Source organism: Syngnathus acus, chromosome 13, assembly GCF_901709675.1.
Source record: "Syngnathus acus chromosome 13, fSynAcu1.2, whole genome shotgun sequence".
Lineage (NCBI taxonomy): Eukaryota > Metazoa > Chordata > Actinopteri > Syngnathiformes > Syngnathidae > Syngnathus > Syngnathus acus.
This window is the reverse complement of record NC_051098.1, coordinates 13,435,714-13,454,643: the sequence shown is the minus strand read 5'-3', so window position 1 is coordinate 13,454,643 and position 18,930 is coordinate 13,435,714. Positions and strand designations below refer to the sequence as shown.

At 46.2% G+C, this 18,930-nt stretch overlaps 2 protein-coding genes and 1 non-coding gene across 3 annotated transcripts; all 3 read left to right on the top strand.

The window, feature by feature from the left end:
- The first annotated feature begins 690 nt into the window (after positions 1-690).
- LOC119132751 (piggyBac transposable element-derived protein 3-like) lies at positions 691-3,804 on the top strand. Its single transcript, XM_037268226.1, has 4 exons — positions 691-835; positions 1,004-1,231; positions 1,346-1,487; positions 2,124-3,804. The coding sequence occupies exons 1-4, from the start codon at positions 691-693 to the stop codon at positions 3,802-3,804; spliced, it is 2,196 nt and encodes a 731-aa protein (XP_037124121.1).
- A 3,143-nt stretch (positions 3,805-6,947) lies between these two features.
- hnrnpul1 (heterogeneous nuclear ribonucleoprotein U-like 1) lies at positions 6,948-18,872 on the top strand. The gene is made up of 16 exons (XM_037267648.1): positions 6,948-7,047; positions 7,491-7,747; positions 7,930-8,463; positions 8,701-8,914; positions 9,554-9,627; positions 9,714-9,853; positions 9,953-10,052; positions 10,122-10,234; positions 10,304-10,567; positions 13,355-13,477; positions 13,540-13,668; positions 15,891-16,059; positions 17,075-17,332; positions 17,485-17,639; positions 17,777-18,031; positions 18,274-18,872. The coding sequence occupies exons 2-16, from the start codon at positions 7,528-7,530 to the stop codon at positions 18,388-18,390; spliced, it is 2,865 nt and encodes a 954-aa protein (XP_037123543.1). The 5' UTR covers positions 6,948-7,047; positions 7,491-7,527; the 3' UTR covers positions 18,391-18,872.
- Positions 9,273-9,411, top strand: LOC119133122. Its single transcript, XR_005100057.1, has one exon. It is a non-coding gene; the product is annotated as a small nucleolar RNA SNORA50 (small nucleolar RNA).
- Positions 18,873-18,930: the final 58 nt, after the last annotated feature.

Genomic DNA, 18,930 nt, shown 5'->3' with positions numbered 1-18,930 from the left:
CGCGTTCTCATTTACGATACTACAACCAATACTTCATTTTCACGATAAATTAGTGTTAAAACACAAAATCCGGCACTCGAATATTAAATGGTTGAAATTACGTTGTTGTTTTTTTAACTCGCTCAAACTCATCTAATGGCGTTAGCTGGCTGGTCCGCTAGAGGGCAGTCGTCGCGCTTTTCATCTACCTCGCTTTTGTTGGCCACGAGACGAGCGGTGGGCAAGGTACAAATCATTGCAGGACTTGTGTTTGTTTTGTTCCTTCGACACGCGAATGCTCAGCAAAGTGCCCAACTTGCATGCGAAGCCAATGCACGTTTTCTTTTCAAGCGGTCGTGTTTCGCCTTGCGCTCAATGCATCGTAATGAAGCTTGCCATAAGCTAGGTATGGCTAATATCAAACGCGATAAAAGCCAAAACGATAAACAACAGGATTTATAAACCTGTGTAAGTAGTAGGCAGTTTTGTTTGGTAACGCTTATAAATACGCCGTTACCCCATTTCCTTACGTGTTTTCTTAATTTACAGCCGTTTAGCCAAACTAACAAATATTAGCTATCATCTTTTTTTTTTGGGCGCCCTTTTAAGTTTATTACAACGCTGTAAACTTTGCCATATCTCATCCCTGCGCTTTTTCTTGCCAGCCTTTGTTTTGCGCGCACGCTAAGCAACGTGATGAGTTGCGACGTGATGAAACTGAAACTAAACGAGCTCAAGAGCGAGCTCCAGCGTCGCGGCTTGAACGCCATCGGTCTGAAGGTGGACCTGGTCAGGCGGCTCAAGTCGGTGCTGGACAAGGAAGCCCTCGGAAGGGACCAAACGGAAGAGCTGCAAGGTAAACACACCCTGGCATTTTAACACACAATTTCCCATAAAGTATCTCATTAGTTCCTTTCACAATTCAATATTGATTCAGCAAGTTACCCAACAAGAGCTATTTTTGGATACATGTTGCAGTTACAGGGTAAATGCAACAAACCCATTTCTCTGTGTATATTCACAGCCGAGGCTTTTGCTGGAAGCGACAGCGATCCACTGCTTGAGGAAGACGGAGGCAGTGACTCGGGAAGCTGCTACGATGAAGAGGAGGCAGAGTTTGAGGCGGACTCCGAGTCTGGCTGCAGCACGATAGACTTAAACGCCAACGCCGAGCTTCCTAAAACTGCCCCCATACCTGAGATGGTGGTCAAACTTGAACTGGATGAAAAGGAAGACATCATCATCAAACAAGGTGCGTGACAGTAAAAAATGTCAATCTTTGAATACGTGATGAGTGAACTGCTTTTCTTGAGACGCTGCTGTTGGGGCACAGGCTGACCAAATGTTATTAATTGCTTCATTACAGAAATGAAGGAGGACCTCATAATTGAGAATAACCCAGAGACGCTGGAGCAGTTGAAGGTGGAGTCGGAGATAACTGGACAGCACAGCCAAAAGCGACGGCGCGAGGAAAGCAGCGGTGACTTTGAACAACCCAAGGAGAAGAGGTACGCATTCAATATTTGTCCAAAACTGAATGTGTCAAGAGGAAGTTTGAATTACCATTCTTTTAAGATGTTGGAGGAGTTGCTGAAGCTTCTTGCCTGTCTGAGGAGCACTTGTTGGAATCATAATTTTTATTAGCATTTATATATTTATTTTTTTTAAACCCGTTTCAGCCTTTAGTCTACATGTAGACGCTCCAATTTCCGCAGCTTCCGACGCCGTCAAATGACGACAAGCATTCGTGCCGATTGTATCCGGTTATAACCAACCTTTGACCTGTCGAACCCGGAACCGCTGCCATTTTCCCAGTTTATGAGTCACGCATGCTAAGTGAGCGAAGCCGGGCGATCGCGATTCACGATGGAAGATGCAAAAAGGTGAGCTCCGGGAAATTATGATAGACTCGAGATAGCAGGGTGAAACTTTTAGGGAACAATTATCATATAATGGTTATTGACATATGTGATTGCAGTGATGATTCGCCCTAACGTATTTCCTCTATGTATTGTTTTATGCGAAACATCTATACATAGACTATCCGCGTCTATGGGTACACAGTCGGCGATGGAGGTCTTCGAGGCAATCGAAGATGAGGACGCAGTTGTGGATAAAATCTTTATTGCTCCACCCGTGGTCAGTTTCGAGTCTGACGAAGACACGGGCGAGGAAGACTGCGGAGGAACGTTCAATAATCTCTCGGGACGGCAGCTTAGCGCTCCCGCCGTGGTGGTCCTCGCCGACGGACGTGTGATCGGAGATGATGATGATGGCGACACTGAGGAAGAAGAGGAGCCCCAACAGGCCTCCACCTCAAAGAAACGCTCGCAGAAAGATGCGTTGGACTACAATTGGACCAACAGTAAAACGCGCCTGACAAAATTCCCGGACGCCAGGCCTCTCGCCGTCCCCACAATTTTGGTTGGAAAGAGCGCAGTTCAGAAGCTGGACTTCTTCCTTTCCGATGTATATCCTCACCTTGTTCGCGAGACCATCAAGTATGCGGCGGTGACTGACTCCAACTTCCAGCTCACCATCGGAGAATTGAAGCGCGTGGTGGGGATCTTGCTGCTCTCGGGTTACCACCAGCTCCCCAGTCGCCGACACTACTGGAACACAGATGAAGATCTCCATTGCGCCCTCGTCGCTGGGGCCATGTCACGCAACAGGTTCGAGGAGATCATCCGCTACATTCACTGTGCCGACAACACGCGCCAGAACAGCAGCGACCGGATGACAAAGCTGCGTCCCATGATGGACATCCTCAACGCTCGGTTCGGGGAGGCGTATCCAATGGACTGCAATCTTGATCTGGACGAGGCAATGATTGAATACTTTGGAAGACACGGATGCAAGCAAGCAATCCGAAACAAGCCGGTGCGGTTCGGCTACAAGGCCTGGTGCCTGAACAGTGGGACCAACGGCTTCCTGCTCCACTTCGACATCTACCAGGGGGCGAGTGTAGATGCCTCTGAAGTGGAACGCAAGTTCGGCAAGGGCGGTGGCACGCTCCTTCGACTTCTGGACAACCTCCCCGATGCTGTGCGTGCACTTCCGCTACGCATCTACATAGACAACTACTTCACCGGCCTCCCGCTAGTTGCAGAGCTGCGCAGGCGGGGCTACGTTTGCACGGGGACGATCCGAGAAAACCGCATCCCGCGCTCTTGCCCGATCACAGATCAGAAGGCTATGAAGAGGAAGCCGCGTGGTGCCGTGTCTGTCGTGTACGACACGGCAAACAAGATTGCGCTCACTCGGTGGAAGGATAACGCCGTGGTCACCATCGCCTCCACCCTTGCCGCTGAGCATCCTCTGCAGAAGGTGTCACGCTGGTCAAGGCAGGAGAAGAAGAAGGTGGCAGTGGACCAGCCATTTGTTGTCCAGCTGTACAACCGCAGCATGGGCGCCACGGACCGCGCCGACCAGAGCATCGAGCTCTACCGCATCAACATGCGCCGGAAGAAGTGGTGGTGGCCGATATTCACCTGGATGCTGGACGCGGCCGTCTTCAATGCATGGGTGCTGCACCGGCTGGATGAGCACGGCGGGATGTCTCTGCTGGAGTTCCGACGCGAGGTGGCCCGAACTCTGGTTGCAGCACCAGGCGCCACTCGAGCTCGGAGATCGGGCGGACCGCGCGTGTGCGCAGTTGCCGATGACTCCCGCTTCGACACCGTGGAGCACTGGCCGGAAGTGGTGGCGCAAGGCCGGAAGTGCGCACTGCCGACTTGCAAGTCGCGTCCGTCCAGTGCGTGCTCCAAGTGCCGCGTGGCACTGTGCACTGTGAAGTGTTTCCGTGCTTACCACCAGCCGGAATAAAATGTGTGAGAAGCACTGGTCGCGTGATCCGTTTTCTGACCGGAAGTGGCGGCGCAAGGCTGAACATCATCACTGCTGAGTTACAGTTTATATCTGCGTTTATGGTACCGCAAGTTTGAAAGTTTGTTGTTGAAAGTTTGTTGCAAATAAATACGGCTATGAAAGCCACTTGTGTTCATAGAAACTTTGGCATTTTCTTACGGCTGGTCCCCATACCCTGGGGATGACGGCCGCCGTTGCACATGCACGCCCATTGAAAATTGTGGAAATGGTCCCTTTCATGTTGCAGACAGCTGTTACGTGTAAAACACAACTATCTCTGAACATTCAAATAAATTACATCACGTTACACTTGCAAATCGTCAGAATGCTCCGATTTTTGTGCACGTATCAGCACATAGTCTATATATAGATGCCGCATATTTCGTATACGCGACGTCATAACCAAAAAAGCGCGGCATATTCGTACTTAGGGACACCTAAGGACCCAAAAAATATGCACCTTTTTAGAAATAACAATTTGGGCAGAAACGGGCTGGTTTATTCCCTTTAAGCCCGTTTTTACTTTGAGCAAATGAACGGTTGCCAGTACTGACATGAAGGAATTCTTAATTTACAGATCATGGAACATGCAAAGATCTCCCGCCAGTTGGCAGTCTGGAGACGAAAGGTAAAAAAATATATATATATTTTCTACATCCCAGTGCAGCAAAAAATAATAATTTATTTGTTTGTGATTTGTATATTTTATATTTTGCATGTCAAGCAGTAATTCCAGTTCCAAACCTGTTGGCAGTGTGAACAAAGGTAAAAAAAAAAAAAAAATCCTCCATCTCACACCACAGCAATGTAAAAAAAAAATTATTAATTGCATCTCATTTATATAATTTACAGATGCTTGGAGCAGAGATGATGTGGAGGACTGTAGCTGGCATGAAGCCGGCTGGGAACCAAATCAATTCTCCTTCACCGCAAGCCCCGGACCACGGAGCGCCGCCGCCGAGTTGGATTCCACCTCGCCGGCCGATTTCCTGGAGCTCTTCCTAACCGACGAGCTACTCCAACAGATCGCGGATTGGACCAACTCGTACGCTACTCGCTATTTTGAAGCTCAGTCCGAGCGCTTGCCGCATAGCAGGAGTTGCGGCTGGAAACCCGTGTCAGTCGCAGAACTCAAAACTTTATTCGGACTCACGTTTATCACCAGTTATGTCAAAAAGCCAACAATTTCATTATACTGGAGTATGGATGAGGTCGACGCCACGCCCCATTTCGGCCAAACCATGCCGAGGAACAGATTTCAGCTCATATGGAAATTCTTTAAATTCAACAATACCACACCGTTGGACAACAATGACAAAATGTACAAAGTCCGTCCGGTGTTGGACTACATAGTGGAAAAGTTCAAGGAGATGTATCAACCGGGACAAAACATTTGCATTGATGAGGGGATGATGCTTTGTCGGAGCCGCGTATCCTTCAGAGTGTTCAACCCGAAAAAAACGATCAAATATGGAATCAAGTCATACATATTATGCGATTCCGCCACTGGATATTGTTTCAACCTGCAACCCGATGTCAAGGAAACTCCGATGACGTCGGAGATCGTCTTCTCTCTCCTCGATCGTCTCCCAGGTTATGGTTATACGCTGTACATGAACGAGTCTTACAATTCCGTAGCAATGTGTGAGCTTTTATTGGGAGCGGAAACCAATATCTGTGGAAAACTGAAGAACAATAGGGGGGAACCGAAGATCTTTAGGAAGGTGACAAAGAATGAGTTGGGAGTGGAGGACAAGGTTACACGACACAATAAGAGGGTCATGGTAGTAGCGTGGCAGGGAAAACTCTATGTGACAACTTGCCACAAAGATATATTGACGGAAGTGCCCCAGAAGGGACCGAAAGATGAGGGTCCTACCTCAAAGCCGGAGTGTGTCGCAGCGTACAACTCCTCCATGACTGGGGTGCAGAAGCTGGACCAAAAAATTACATACTACCCCTTCGTCCGAAAGTCAACAGACTGGTCCAAGAAGTTTGTTGCCTATCTTTTCCAGCTATGCATGTTTAATGCTCATGTCATCTACAGAGCAAGGCACCCAGAGGAGCGTATAACCCTCTTGGAGTTCATGCGCAGCGTAGTCAAGTCCTGGACTGTGAAGCGATACGTTCTGGCGCAGGTAAGAAAGGATGAGGAGGGAAAGTTTGAGAGGTGTGGGGACTTGGTGGCTCACCGGCCTTGTAAAAGGGCACCACCTAGAACTGACCCAGACAGCAGGCTTGACGGGCAGCTTGCCAAGCACAGACTTGAATACGTGACCACAGCTAGCAGGAGCGTAGACCCACCAAAGCGATCAGGAAGGAGGTGTAGGGTATGCGCTCGCAGAGGTTTGCGCAAAGATACCAGAATGTGGTGCGTGTCCTGTTGTGTCGCTTTGCATCCAGGAGAATGTTTCACCGCTTACCACACTAAACTCAACTACTCTGAATAGTTATGTAAACACAGCAAAGCTAAAGCTGTGGACAGATTAATTGAACAATTCAAAACATCATACATCTTTGTCATTCGTAAAAATTGTACATAGTTGTGTTTGTATAGTAAATATGTTTTCAATGTTGGTGTCACCAAAGCAGAAACAAATGTTTTTGACAGTTTTTTTCTGCAGGTGTTCAATTTTTGGGGTCAAAACCAAAGGTCAAAGATGAGATTACAACTCAGAATTTAATCACTGAGGTGTCCCTCAAAATTATTTTTAAGTTATTTATTCTTCATTAATTGTGGAGATTGTGTTTTACTGATGGTAGTAGAGGTAATTGTTGTATAAACGTTTTAATTGTGCAATAAGGGGTACTATGGCATTGTATCAGTTTTTTTTTTTAACCCAAGCAACATGGCGACTGTTGGCGGGCATTCTCTTTTAACTACATTACCCAGTAGTCTTTAAGTATTGCACGTCACTTCCTTTTAATGCACGTGACCTTAATCCGTCATGATCCCGCTGTCACCAAGTACTGTATTTTCTTAGTAATTCGGTGTTAAACTACACTAATCTGCAATTACAAATTGTTTAAAAAGTCAAAAAAAATAATAAATAAAATAAAATAATAAAAACCAACTCAATGGAAATTGGTCGAAAGGCAACTTCCGGTAGTCTGAGGAAGCTGAGGAGGGCGCTAGAGGGCAATCGTTTCCCTTTTCGTTTACGGCGCTTTTATTTGCCCGCGAGACCCGCGTCGAAAAAGGTAGGCCCTGACTGGAATTCCACAATTTGCCGTGTAAACTTTTATTATTCCCGACGTCAACCGTGCCTTGGGTGCACAACCTGCACGTAAAGCCAATGCATGTTTATTACGCTTATTGCGCTTTTCAAGTGCCAATGTTTCAATTCGCGCGCACTGCACCGCATGATTGGCCCTTATGCTAAGCTAACATCGAAGGCGAGATAACGAAAACGGCAGAAGCGTAGTTTTCATATACATGTGTATTTTGTTTGGTAAGTGTTATAAATAGGTAATTAGCACGAATGTAGTCCCTCCGTCACGTTTTTTTAAATACATTTATCTATGTAGCTGAATGGCTAATATTAGCCTAACGCTCCGCTGATGGCGCCGTCGCATAGCGTCCTTGTAAGTTGAACTCGACGTCGCAAACTTTCCAGTCTCACACCCGCGCTTTTTCCTTACAGTATTTGTACAGCACGCTCACTCGCACCAAGTAACACGATGAGTTTCGACGTGAAGAAATTGAAAGTGAACGAGCTGAAAGACGAGCTCCAGCGTCGCGGCCTCGAGGCCAATGGCCGAAAGGCGGATCTTGTGGAGCGGCTCAAGGCTGCGCTGGAAGAGGAAGCCCTCGCGGAGTCACCGGACGGAGGGGACGAGGAGCAGGGTGACGATGGCGGGGAGGGCTACGAAGTCGATGATGACATGGATGATCAGCAAGGTAAACCACAGATTTACACTTTTTACATTTTTCATTAAATATAAACATAAGGTCTCGCGATGTATGTTCACCATTTGTCGATTTACTTAAAATGTGGACCTGTGTCAGTGTTGTGCAGTAATTAGGGTGAATGAGCGGCAAACCCATCAAAGTGTAATGCCTTTTTCTTTGGGTATTTACAGGTGAGGATTTTGCTGAAGGTGACGGCGATGCGCTGCTTGAGGAAGACGAGGGCAGAGATTCGGGCGGCTACTACGAAGAAGACGAGGTCAAACCGGAGATGGAGTCTGAGCCGTACGAGAGTCGGCCGGCATCCGACTCCGGCCACAGCGCGCCAGACCTCAGCACCCAGGACGTCAGCGCTCAGGACCTCAGCGCTCAAGACCTCAGCGCTCAAGACCTCAGCGCTCAGGACCTCAGCGCTCAAGACCTCAGCGCTCAGGACCTCAGCGCGCCAGACCTCAGCGCTCAGGACCTCAGCGCTCAGGACCTCAGCGCGGAGGACCTCAGCGCGCAGGACCTCCGCGCGCCGGAACTCCGCGCGCCGGAACTCCGCGCGCAGGATCTCAGCGCAGATGCTGACTTAAGCGCAGACGCTGACTTCAGCACAGACGCGGACCTCAGCAGAGACGCTGATCTTCCCCAAGCCGCTGCCGTCAATGAGGCAGAAGTCAAATTTGAATCGCACGAGGAAAAAGACATCAAGCTCAAACAAGGTTCGTGACAATTAAATTCCAGACGCACTCGGGATTGTATCAAACTTTACAAATGAAAAGATGCAGACGCTGTTATTATTATTTATTCATTGAGGAAGTATTGTTGGAATTGTGTAGTCAGAAAGTTCTCGGTTTCTCAGTTGTGATGTCAACATAGTTCCTATGGCACCAATTACGACCGTCAGTTCCTGATTGGACCACAGGCGGACCAAATTAAATGTTTGTCGTTCATCTCAGAAACTAAAGAAGACATCAAAGTTGAGGGCACACCAGAGGCGGCAGGTGATGATGGGTCAGAGAGCCGTGGGTCTGAGCCCAAACGTGAACAAGATGGTGACGGTCCGGCAGAGCAGGTGAAGATGGAGTCCGAGAGAAGCGGACAGTACGGCCGAAAGCGACCGCACGAGGACAACAGGGGCTACAACTACTACGAGCATCGCGAGGAAAAGAGGTATGCGTTCATTAATTGTCCAAAGCAAGCTTGATGGCTCAATCCGTTGAACCAGTAGTGACGCTCCTTTAAAACAAATTGTATTACAGTGTACCCTCATTTATCATCAACCAATTATGCTCGTCAAGGGACACTTGTCGTGTTCTTCGTCGCAATCACTTGGTGTGTGAAAAGTCACAAGGCCCATTATTATATCCACAAATTTTGTTATACATTTCAAGTTTTATTTTCAAGGTCTGGGGGTATTATTTATGAGTGCACATTATATGCCGGATTTTACAGTAGGTCCATCGTTTGATGAGTTTGAACACAAGCTAAAATGTTTCTGTCTAGTATTGTTTTTGTTTTACGGGTTTTTTAGCACTGTCTTTGAACCCGTTTGGTCCGACCCATGACAACTCGGGCCAAGCTTCAGTGCTAAAGCAAAAAGTAGGCTTGTTCATAACTGGAGCCTCATGGTTGTTCTCCAAGTGGCTCCTTTAAAGCAAGCTACAGCTTCATATCCACTCTGATTGGTTTTCAACCAGCTGGCTGTTTACTGATAATACTACAATCTCTCTCGCTTGCTCTGAAAGTGCTGGCCAGCCATTAAATTATTTATTAAAAAAAATTAAATGCCTGATTGGTTCTATTTTGAAGGTCTCGGACACCACAGCCACCGGCAGAAGACGAGGAAGAGAACATTGATGACACTCTTGTTACTATCGACACATGTAAGTGGAAAGCTGGGCTCTGGTTATGTACACTATTTTTTTTTAAGGCTACACTAACTGGATGTCCAATTTGCTTTGGTTCTCAGACAACTGCGATCTGCACTTCAAAGTGTCCCGGGATCGCTACAGCGGCTACCCGCTGACCATTGAGGGCTTTGCTTACCTGTGGGCAGGAGCACGTGCCACCCACGGGGTCACTTGTGGCCGCGTGTGCTACGAGATGAAGGTATTTTAAAACATCCAAAAAATCTGAATTTGGTCACTTTTGCATTCGGGGTAGACAATGGTTGCATTCAAAAAACGCTGTACGTGTTTTTTTCTTCAGATCAATGAGGAAATTCCCGTCAAGCACCTTCCCAGTTCGGAGCCGGACCCGCACGTCGTCCGGATCGGATGGTCCCTCAACCACTGCAGCACTCAGCTTGGTGAGCTCATTTAGGGGGTGCAAAATAAGAACACCTCCTCATACCAACTTTCCTTGATTCTTGTCCTAGGAGAGGAGCCCTTTTCCTTTGGCTTCGGCGGAACCGGAAAGAAAGCAACCGAGTGTAAATTTTCCGACTATGGGGAAAGATTCGGGGAAAATGATGTCATCGGCTGCTACATCGTAAGCGACCGCAACCTTGAACCTCAGCCGCTTTGTGCAAAACGCTAACACCCGCTCTAATATCGGCAGGACTTTGACCAAGGCGAAGAAGTGGAGATGGGATTCTCCAAGAACGGCGTGGAGCTCGGCGTCGCCTTCAAAACCACCAAGGAGGCTTTGGCGGGCCGTGCGCTCTTCCCCCACGTGTTGGTGAAGAACTGCGCCGTGGAGTTCAACTTTGGACAGAAGCAGCCTTACTTCCCGCCGCCCAGCGGCTACACCTACATCCACAGCGTGGCCCTGGAGGACAAAGTCCGAGGCACCAAGGGACCTGCCAGCAAAGGCGAATGCGAGGTAAGGACTTGAATTTGATTTTGGGGCTGTCATGATTTAGTAATGTTAATTGTGTTAGGGTCACTACTGACCCGTTTTGAGTTTTAGCATGCATAAAAGTACTTCATACATTTGTTTTTTGCGTTGAAACTTTTTGACTTCCATTTAAACGAAATATATATCTTTTTTTTTTTTTTTTTACTAAATTATAAAGCGCTCTGGTGAAAAACATTACTTCATTTTGCTTCATTTAGGGGCTTTTCTCTTTGCCTTTTTGCGAGAGCAAACAAAGGGAGACATGTCCAGGCATGTCAAGCCATTTGAGTGTGGGGGTGTTGACTTGCAGAGTACACATCTCCAATTCACAGGATGCAACAATGAGGAGAAGATTGACTGTAAATGAAACTTTCGATCACGTCTTTGCTGCAAATGAGGGAGAGGACACACAGGATCTTAGCGATGGAGATGAGCAGGCCTCTGAGGACGAAGATGATGTGGAGTACCAATTGGAAGAAACAGACACAACTGATCAGTCCGAAGAGGAGGTCACTGGTGCTGAAGCTGCTCCTGCTGAATCATTCCAATCCAAACGTGGCAACATACGTTGGAGCACAGTTCCTCCTGATGTGCATGGAAGGAAAGCTGCTGCAAACATCATCAAAATGACCCCAGGGGTCACGAGGTTTGCTGTGACAAGAGGAAGTGACATCAAGACGTGCTTTGATCTTTTTTTGCCATGGTCACTCAAAAAAGTCATAATTGCTATGACAAACCTTGAGGGGAAAAAGGTCCATGGCAACACGTGGAAAGACATTGATGAGACGCTCCTGGATGCCTACATTGGTGTTCTCCTCCTTGCTGGAGTTTACAGATCCAGCAATGAGGCAACTGAGAGTCTCTGGGATAAATCAACGGGCAGACATATTTTCCGGGCAACAATGTCTCTTCAGACCTTTCAAATGATCTCAGGAGTCCTCAGTTTTGACAATCGAGACACCAGAGCAAAATCTGACAAGCTTGCTCCCATCAGGGATGTTTGGGAGAGATGGGTGCGACTCCTTCCACTGATGTTCAACCCAGGGCCAGAGGTGACAGTGGATGAACGTTTTCTCCCTTTCCGAGGAAAATGCCCATTCCGGCAATACATGCCCAGCAAGCCAGGCAAATATGGCATAAAAATCTGGGCAGCCTGTGATGCTAAAACAAGCTATGCGTGGAACCTACAGATTTACACAGGCAAATCTGCAAGCGGCATCCCTGAAAAAAAACAAGGAAAACGCGTAGTCCTCGATTTGACTACTGGACTGCAGGGTCACAACATCACTTGTGACAATTTTTTTACCAGCTATGACCTTGGACAAGAACTTCTCAGGAGGAAACTCACCATGGTGGGCACAGTAAGAAAAAATAAACCTGAGCTGCCCGCTGAAATGTTGCTGGTGAAGGACAGGGCTCCACTTTCCTCCAAATTTCTTTTCACAGATACCACCACCGTTGTTTCATATTGTCCAAAAAAAAGACGGAATGTGATACTGATGTCCACTCTTCACAAAGATGCTGCTGTGTCATCAGGAAAAGACAAAAAGCCCATCATCATCCTGGACTACAACAAAAACAAAGGAGGAGTGGACACTCTGGACAAGCTGACTGCCACCTACACTTGCCAGCGAATGACCAGGAGATGGCCAATGGTTGTGTTTTACAACATCCTCAATGTGTCTGCATACAATGCATTTGTGTTGTGGACCCATATTGACCAAGGGTGGAATTCAACCAAAAACACCAAGCGGAGAATATTTCTCGAGGAGCTCGGGAATTCCCTTGTCCAGCCGCACATTGAGCAACGGGAACGGGTGCCCCGAGACCCAGTTGCTGCAGACTTGGTCAGACAGCTTCAGTGTTCACCAAGCACGCCATCCACAGCAACCAGAAGAACATCAGCATCACCTTCCCCCTCAGCAGCCAGGCCTGCCTCAAGCACTCCATCCACAGCCACAATGCCAGTGAGACCACCTCGCTCAAAAAGAAAGAGGTGTCAGGTCTGCCCTAGCAGTATGGACAGAAAAACCTACATAGTGTGCTTCACCTGCAAGAAAAACATCTGCAAAGAACACACTAACAGTGTTTGCAACACATGCATCTAAACACACACACAAGCACGCACGCGCGCGCACACACCTACACACACACACACACAGGCATGTTCTTTGCACATAGTATTTATAGAACAAATACTAATTTCTTTTGGTGTGATTTTCTCGATTGGTTTATTTGACCTTGCAAATCTTTGTTTTATTGTAGTTTTTTTATTATTTGACTGTTCTGTTTTTCATATTGTTTAATATTGTATTAAAGTTCTATTGTGTGGAAAAAAAAGATTTGTTTTTAAAGTAAATATAAATATAAGTAAATAGTAAGTAAATATATCCAAAATGACCCGAAACACCATAGATGTTACTATGTTTGATAATATTAAAATGAAAATCTTTTTTTTGTTGAACATTTAAGAAATGTGTTTTAATATCTCTCAGTTACACCCAGGTAACAGAACAACTGATTATTTTGTTGCCTTCTTCTCTTAAGGTTCATTTGACCACTTTTTAGACATTGAAAATGAGGGCTATGCTGTTAAAACAAAGGCCCAGGGGGCCAAAAAAAATATATTAAAACCAATCTTTTCATGGATAAGGGAGCCCAACCAGCTAAACAAGAGTTAAGAAAAACATTGGATGATAAAAGATTGTTTTTAGGGTATTTTATGGCTGATTTAATACACGGGTCCAAAATGACCCTACTTTGGCTTTTCAGATTCTGATGATGGTGGGCCTGCCCGCCTGCGGAAAGACCACCTGGGCTATCAAGCATGCAGAGACCAACCCTGAGAAGAAGTACAACATCCTGGGCACCAACGCCATCATGGACAAGATGAAGGTAAGTTTTTTTTTATTATTATTATTGTCATTACTTCTCTAACACGTGTCCGTGCCGTGCAGATGATGGGCCTGCGACGCCAGAGGAACTACGCCGGGCGCTGGGACATTCTGATCCAACAGGCCACGCAGTGTCTCAACCGCTTGATCGAGATCGCCGCTCGCAAGAGACGCAACTACATCCTGGACCAGGTAGTGTAGCGGCAGTCGCTCGCGCGCACACTTTAAGCGCTCAGCACCGTCACTCATTGATTACTCTCTCTAATGGACTATCTATTTATTTTTCAGGGGGGCTCTGTGTATTGTAGAAGTAGTAGAAGCCGCATTGAATCTCACCCTCTTTTGTCACTTTGCTTGTCTTGTATTGTAATCAAAAGTGACGGAATATTTTACTCCATGTTGTCATCCCTCGCTATCTATACATATCTATATATTTTGCACTGTCCTAAAACAATATACTGTTTGTCTTGTGAACTGCGACAATGTACAAGTAGACCGTGACTTTGTAACGATGTTGAGAAACAAGTAAGCTCTGACGCTGGTGAGTAAGAAAAACACCTTCTGTTGCTAATTCCTAAGAGAGAGCTTTTTCACTTTAAAAGCTGTTTTGTTAACTACCAGTGAGATACACGGAACTGTTGAGTGTGTGTTTTAATTAATTGACCCCCCCAAGGTAAGTAGTGACTAACAGGGTTGACATTTTCAGGGCTTTAGTTTTTGGGGGGGGGCGGCAAAGGTAGGTAGGGTCAGATAGCGACATTGCCATGGAGACGTGAGTATGTGCAGGTAAGTTGTATCTGTGTTGTCATGTCTAGTGGGATACGAGCTCCTTGGAAAAAACAGGTAAGCCCAAGTAGGTATCAGGGGTGGGGGGCCCAAACGCCAAAACCATGAAGGATATTTCTATAGTAGCGTATTGCGTCGATTTTCACGTAAAGCCGAGCCAGGCGTTTGATGTACTTTGGGACTGACGTTGGCATTTTTGTCTCTTGTAATTCCGACGATTCATTGCTGCTTTGCTCTTTTATATCTACTAACACTGGTGTTTCCCAAATTTGGACTCATTCAATGATATTTGCGCACTTATTGCACGAAATGGCGTTTTCGCTGAGGCAATCCTGTCGTTTGCCACCGAAGCACTGCCGTTTTTAGCGTTTCCCAAAAAAAAAGCCTGTTGAACATCATAAATATGTCAGATGATTACTTCTTAACATGTACTGCTAATGGTCCACATTAAGAAGATATTAAATGAGGAACAAGCACAAGTTGAACTCGGTGAATTTAATTGACCAAATTTGGATGTAGGACGCTTCGGTTCGATGATGGCAATGCGTTGCGGATTTATCCGTGGATGTTTTCTCGTCTGTTAGGGATTTCTAGTTTTAAAAGAATCTTTTACCAATCATGCGCTGAAATCGATTCGTTTGAACCAGCAGACACCGTGTTCGTACATTTGTAACGTCACGTAAAAGCCACAACTTGGGACCTTTTTATGTTTCACGTACAGAAGACGCGTTGATCAGAAAAACAAAGGCAAACCTGTCATCCTCTTATCTCATCACAATGCATGCTTGTCAATAGCGACAAACTCACTCGGAAAAAAAATTCTGCGGGGAAAAATAGCATTGTCATTTTGAGACGCGTTCCTTCGGATTCTGTGCGTAAAAATTAGTCAGGTGTCTTGTGTTGTTTTTTTTTTCATACAATACAGTTCTTTTTTTTTTCTGGTGTTGGTGCAACACAAATTTGTACGATAGTTGCTAACACATTACGAGAAACATTGCTAGGCTATTAATATGGAAGCCAGCCGTGACAATACATCCAAATGCTAATCCGCAAGCTAGTTCATTATATGTTTTATGTCGGGACCCTGAATGTAGCACAATTCTTTTACCTCGCTTTTTATTTTATTCCCGACTGTTTAATGCTAATAGTACAATGCTTGAACGTTTGATCCATCCGCCTAAGATCTGCGAGTCGGACATGTTAACAACTACACCCAACATGCTAAGCAGCTATCTCCCCCGTGGTGCCGCTTTAAATAGCCAGTTAGCATGCTAACAGACAGGTTCTCGTTTTCAGTTTTTTTTTTCTTCCCCACCTTTTAACCTTGCTTAGCTCACTAACATGGCTAAAAATCACCGTAGCGTTTCGTTGGAATGAGTAACAATTACTCAATGGGTCCCCCCCTTCCCCTCGTTGGTCGGCAGCGAACGTTGGGCAGCAGATACGGCAGGTAAGCGTTGTGAGCGAGGCGCCCTCTAGCAACCGAGCTAACGCGTAGCCTCATCCCAGCCAAACAAACTTGTGTCGCTTGATGATTGCAGGGTTCCAGCTTCCCATTCCAGCGGAACGCCTTTGCAAGTAAAACAATAACAAACAAGCTTCTACCTCTTTCTTGTCGCCATTGCTAGACAAATGTATATGGATCAGCAAGGAGACGAAAAATGCGTCCTTTTGAGGGTTTTCAACGCAAGGCTATTGTAATTTGTCCCACGGACGAGGATTTTAAAGAGCGAACTTTAAAGCAAACCAATGAGCAGGGGAAGGATGTGCCCGATCATGCTGTGTTAGAAATGAAAGGTAGGACCGCTGTGGATACAAGCAACAAAACACCAGATCTACTTTTTTTTTTCTTTTGTTATTTTCTATGTGTAAAAATCAAACTTGGAAGATGAACCCCCCTTTTGCGTCCCCACTTGCTTCTCTTCCCCTCCCTTCCCCATCAAGTTATCAGAACTGGACATATTTATAAGTCGTGATTATTATTTCCCCCCCCAATGTTCCCTCTTTTTGCCTCCTTCTTGCCTTGCAAACTGCGGGGGTGCAAAGTTTGGCTTGTAGTAATCCCTACTAAATTCACAAGTTCGCCAATACACTTTTTTTCTATGAGCGTATGTTGTAACAAACTCAATCGAAAAAGCAGTTCACATCGAAAAGATGCAAGTGTGTCGAATCGGAACAGATTCGAATTGTTCCACTTTGAAAATATCTCAAAGGGAGCCACGCCATATTGAATCAAATGGTAATCCCCACCGAGTCGAACTGAATTGAATCATTTTATTTTTTAGGTCGAATCTTATCGTTCTACTTTCAAATCAGACTGTCCTTGAGTTGTACAACACTTCACGTATGGCGATATGTAGAAGCTAGAAAAACACATTTTGACGAAGTGCCAACCGTTTGTCAGTGCAGAGCTAAGTTTAACCCAAGTTGGTTGATATATATATTTTTTTTAATCATCTATATGCCATTTATTATCATATCCAATATTGCATTGTTTTTAAAATTACCATTTAAATTCTTTTGCTATCCCGAGCAGTCCCAATAAAGGGAATGACTTGAACATGTTGATTTGCGTCGAGTTGCCCTCCTTGGTTTGCAGCGTTCTTTCCTAACCCCCTCCCCCCTCCAGTGTCTGTTTCCACAAATGTTGCCTCCATGTTTGCTCCCTGTCACTTGATCTTTATGCTCTTCCCGCCTCTTCTGCGCGACACTAATTTGTCTCCCCTTTGTTTTTTTGTCCTATGGTGGTGTGGCTGCTCCGGTCGTCACCGCATCCCCATCCCTCCCCCCTCTCTCTCTACCCCACCTAAAGCCAACTTCACCTTGCCTGAAACCTGCGACTTCCTGGAAGGGGTCACCTATGTCGAGCTGCAGCACGAAGATGCCGAGAAGCTGCTAAAGCAGTACAACGACGAGGGGCGCAAGGCAGGGCCCCCGCCTGACAAACGCTACGACAACCGGCAGGGCGGCTATCGTGGCCGTGGCAGCTTCCCGCGCTACGACAACCGCGACTCACCCCGCGGGGGCGGTGGCTACCAGAGCCGCGGTGGAGACTCGGGTGGATACAGAGGTACCAGCTTTTTTTTTTCTTTTTTCTCGCATAGCAGTTTTGATTTCAAGCCATTTTCTCCCACATGATTCATTATGAATGCACATCTGTAACTTAAATACATGCCAAGCCATAATTGGCCTGAAGGAGCATAAAGGATGGCCTTTCCACAGGTTACAATCGGGGAGGCTACGGTCAGAGCCGCTGGGGCAACAACGGTAGCAGCTACCGTGACGGCGGCTCCGACACCCGCTCTGGATACCGCGGACAGTCGTCAGGAAGTAGTTACAACCGGCCAGTTCCTTACAACAAAGGCGGCTACAACCAGGTAAGCCTAATTCTTTTGTATTCTGAAGTAGTGTTCTGTTTTTCCCCCATCTTGGTCAGGCTCTACTTGTAAACGATGTCAACGAAATATGTTGATGTGCTCTTTGTCCACTCGCTCACTTTGCACTCTTCGGGCAGGGCTACGGCCACGGCTACAACCAGGGCGGCTACAACCAGGGTAGCTATAACCAGAACTACTACGGCAACTACAGTCAGTACCCGGGCTACAGCCAGAGCTACAGCCAGCCGGCCGTCGCCGCCCAGTCGTACGGCCACCACCAGCCCCCCGCTCAGCAGCATCAGGCCCCTCCGCAGCAACATCAGGCACCCCCTCAGCAGCAGCAGCAGCAACAGCAGCAACAGCAACAGAGCTACAACCAGCAGTATCAGCAGGTAAACAAAAAAATGAACACATTTTTTAAAAAAAAAAGTCAAAACCAAATTCATACCAACTATAATGAATAAACAAATTTATTTTTTATTTCAAATCAAAAAAATAAATTTCAATTTTAAGTATGAATAAAAAAAAATTATAATAATAATCATAGTTCTATCATGCGATACCAAAGCCAGACAACCGCAAATTTTCAATATAGAAATCCTGAACTGCATGTTTTTATCTGTTGTGCCCACAGTACGCTCAGCAGTGGCAGCAGTACTACCAGAACCAGAGCCAATGGAACCAGTATTACAGCCAATACGGCGGCTACCCTGGACAGGGTAGCCAAGGCTCGTCTTCCGGATCCCAGTAGCTCCCTACCCCTGAGCCACTTTGGTGTGCTGACCCCCCTCCCCACCCCTATTCTTCACCACCTTGTTTTTTCCCACTCCCTTTAAATCAATCTTGTATGAAGCCGTGGCGTGGTGATAGATGCTAGCTAGCCCCGTGCTAACCCTTGCAATGCTTTGTGCAAATGAGAGAAGTGCTGGTTTGTAGACGCACCAGTAAACAGTTTAGGTGGGGGGAGGGTTGAGGACAAAAGCATGCTTTTTACTTTTCGTTGACTTTTTTTTTTTTCCAGTCACACATCACCAAACCACCATTTTAGAAGCCGTCGTATTAAGGCGTTGACACTTTTTCAGTAGAAGCATTTTGCTTTTTGTTGTTTTAAATCTTCTCGTGGTCATTGTAGTTCATATTCCATTATGTTTCCCGCAAATTTTCTTTTCTACCAGTGTGAAAAATATGATCAGTTTCTTGTCTTTCTACAATAAATGCAGTTGTATACACCTGGATGCAATGTTGGCTTTACTTTGTGACTAATATTTGAGAATAAATTTTAAAGTTATTT

Coding starts and splice junctions, on each gene's coding strand:
- LOC119132751 (XM_037268226.1), top strand. CDS start 691: ATGAAACTGAAACTAAACGAGCTCAAGAGCGAGCTCCAGCGTCGCGGC. Junction 836..1,003: donor CCAAACGGAAGAGCTGCAAG/GTAAACACACCC, acceptor GTATATTCACAG/CCGAGGCTTTTGCTGGAAGC. Junction 1,488..2,123: donor GAACAACCCAAGGAGAAGAG/GTACGCATTCAA, acceptor ACCCGTGGTCAG/TTTCGAGTCTGACGAAGACA.
- hnrnpul1 (XM_037267648.1), top strand. CDS start 7,528: ATGAGTTTCGACGTGAAGAAATTGAAAGTGAACGAGCTGAAAGACGAG. Junction 9,628..9,713: donor TCTTGTTACTATCGACACAT/GTAAGTGGAAAG, acceptor TTTGGTTCTCAG/ACAACTGCGATCTGCACTTC. Junction 10,568..13,354: donor CCAGCAAAGGCGAATGCGAG/GTAAGGACTTGA, acceptor TTGGCTTTTCAG/ATTCTGATGATGGTGGGCCT.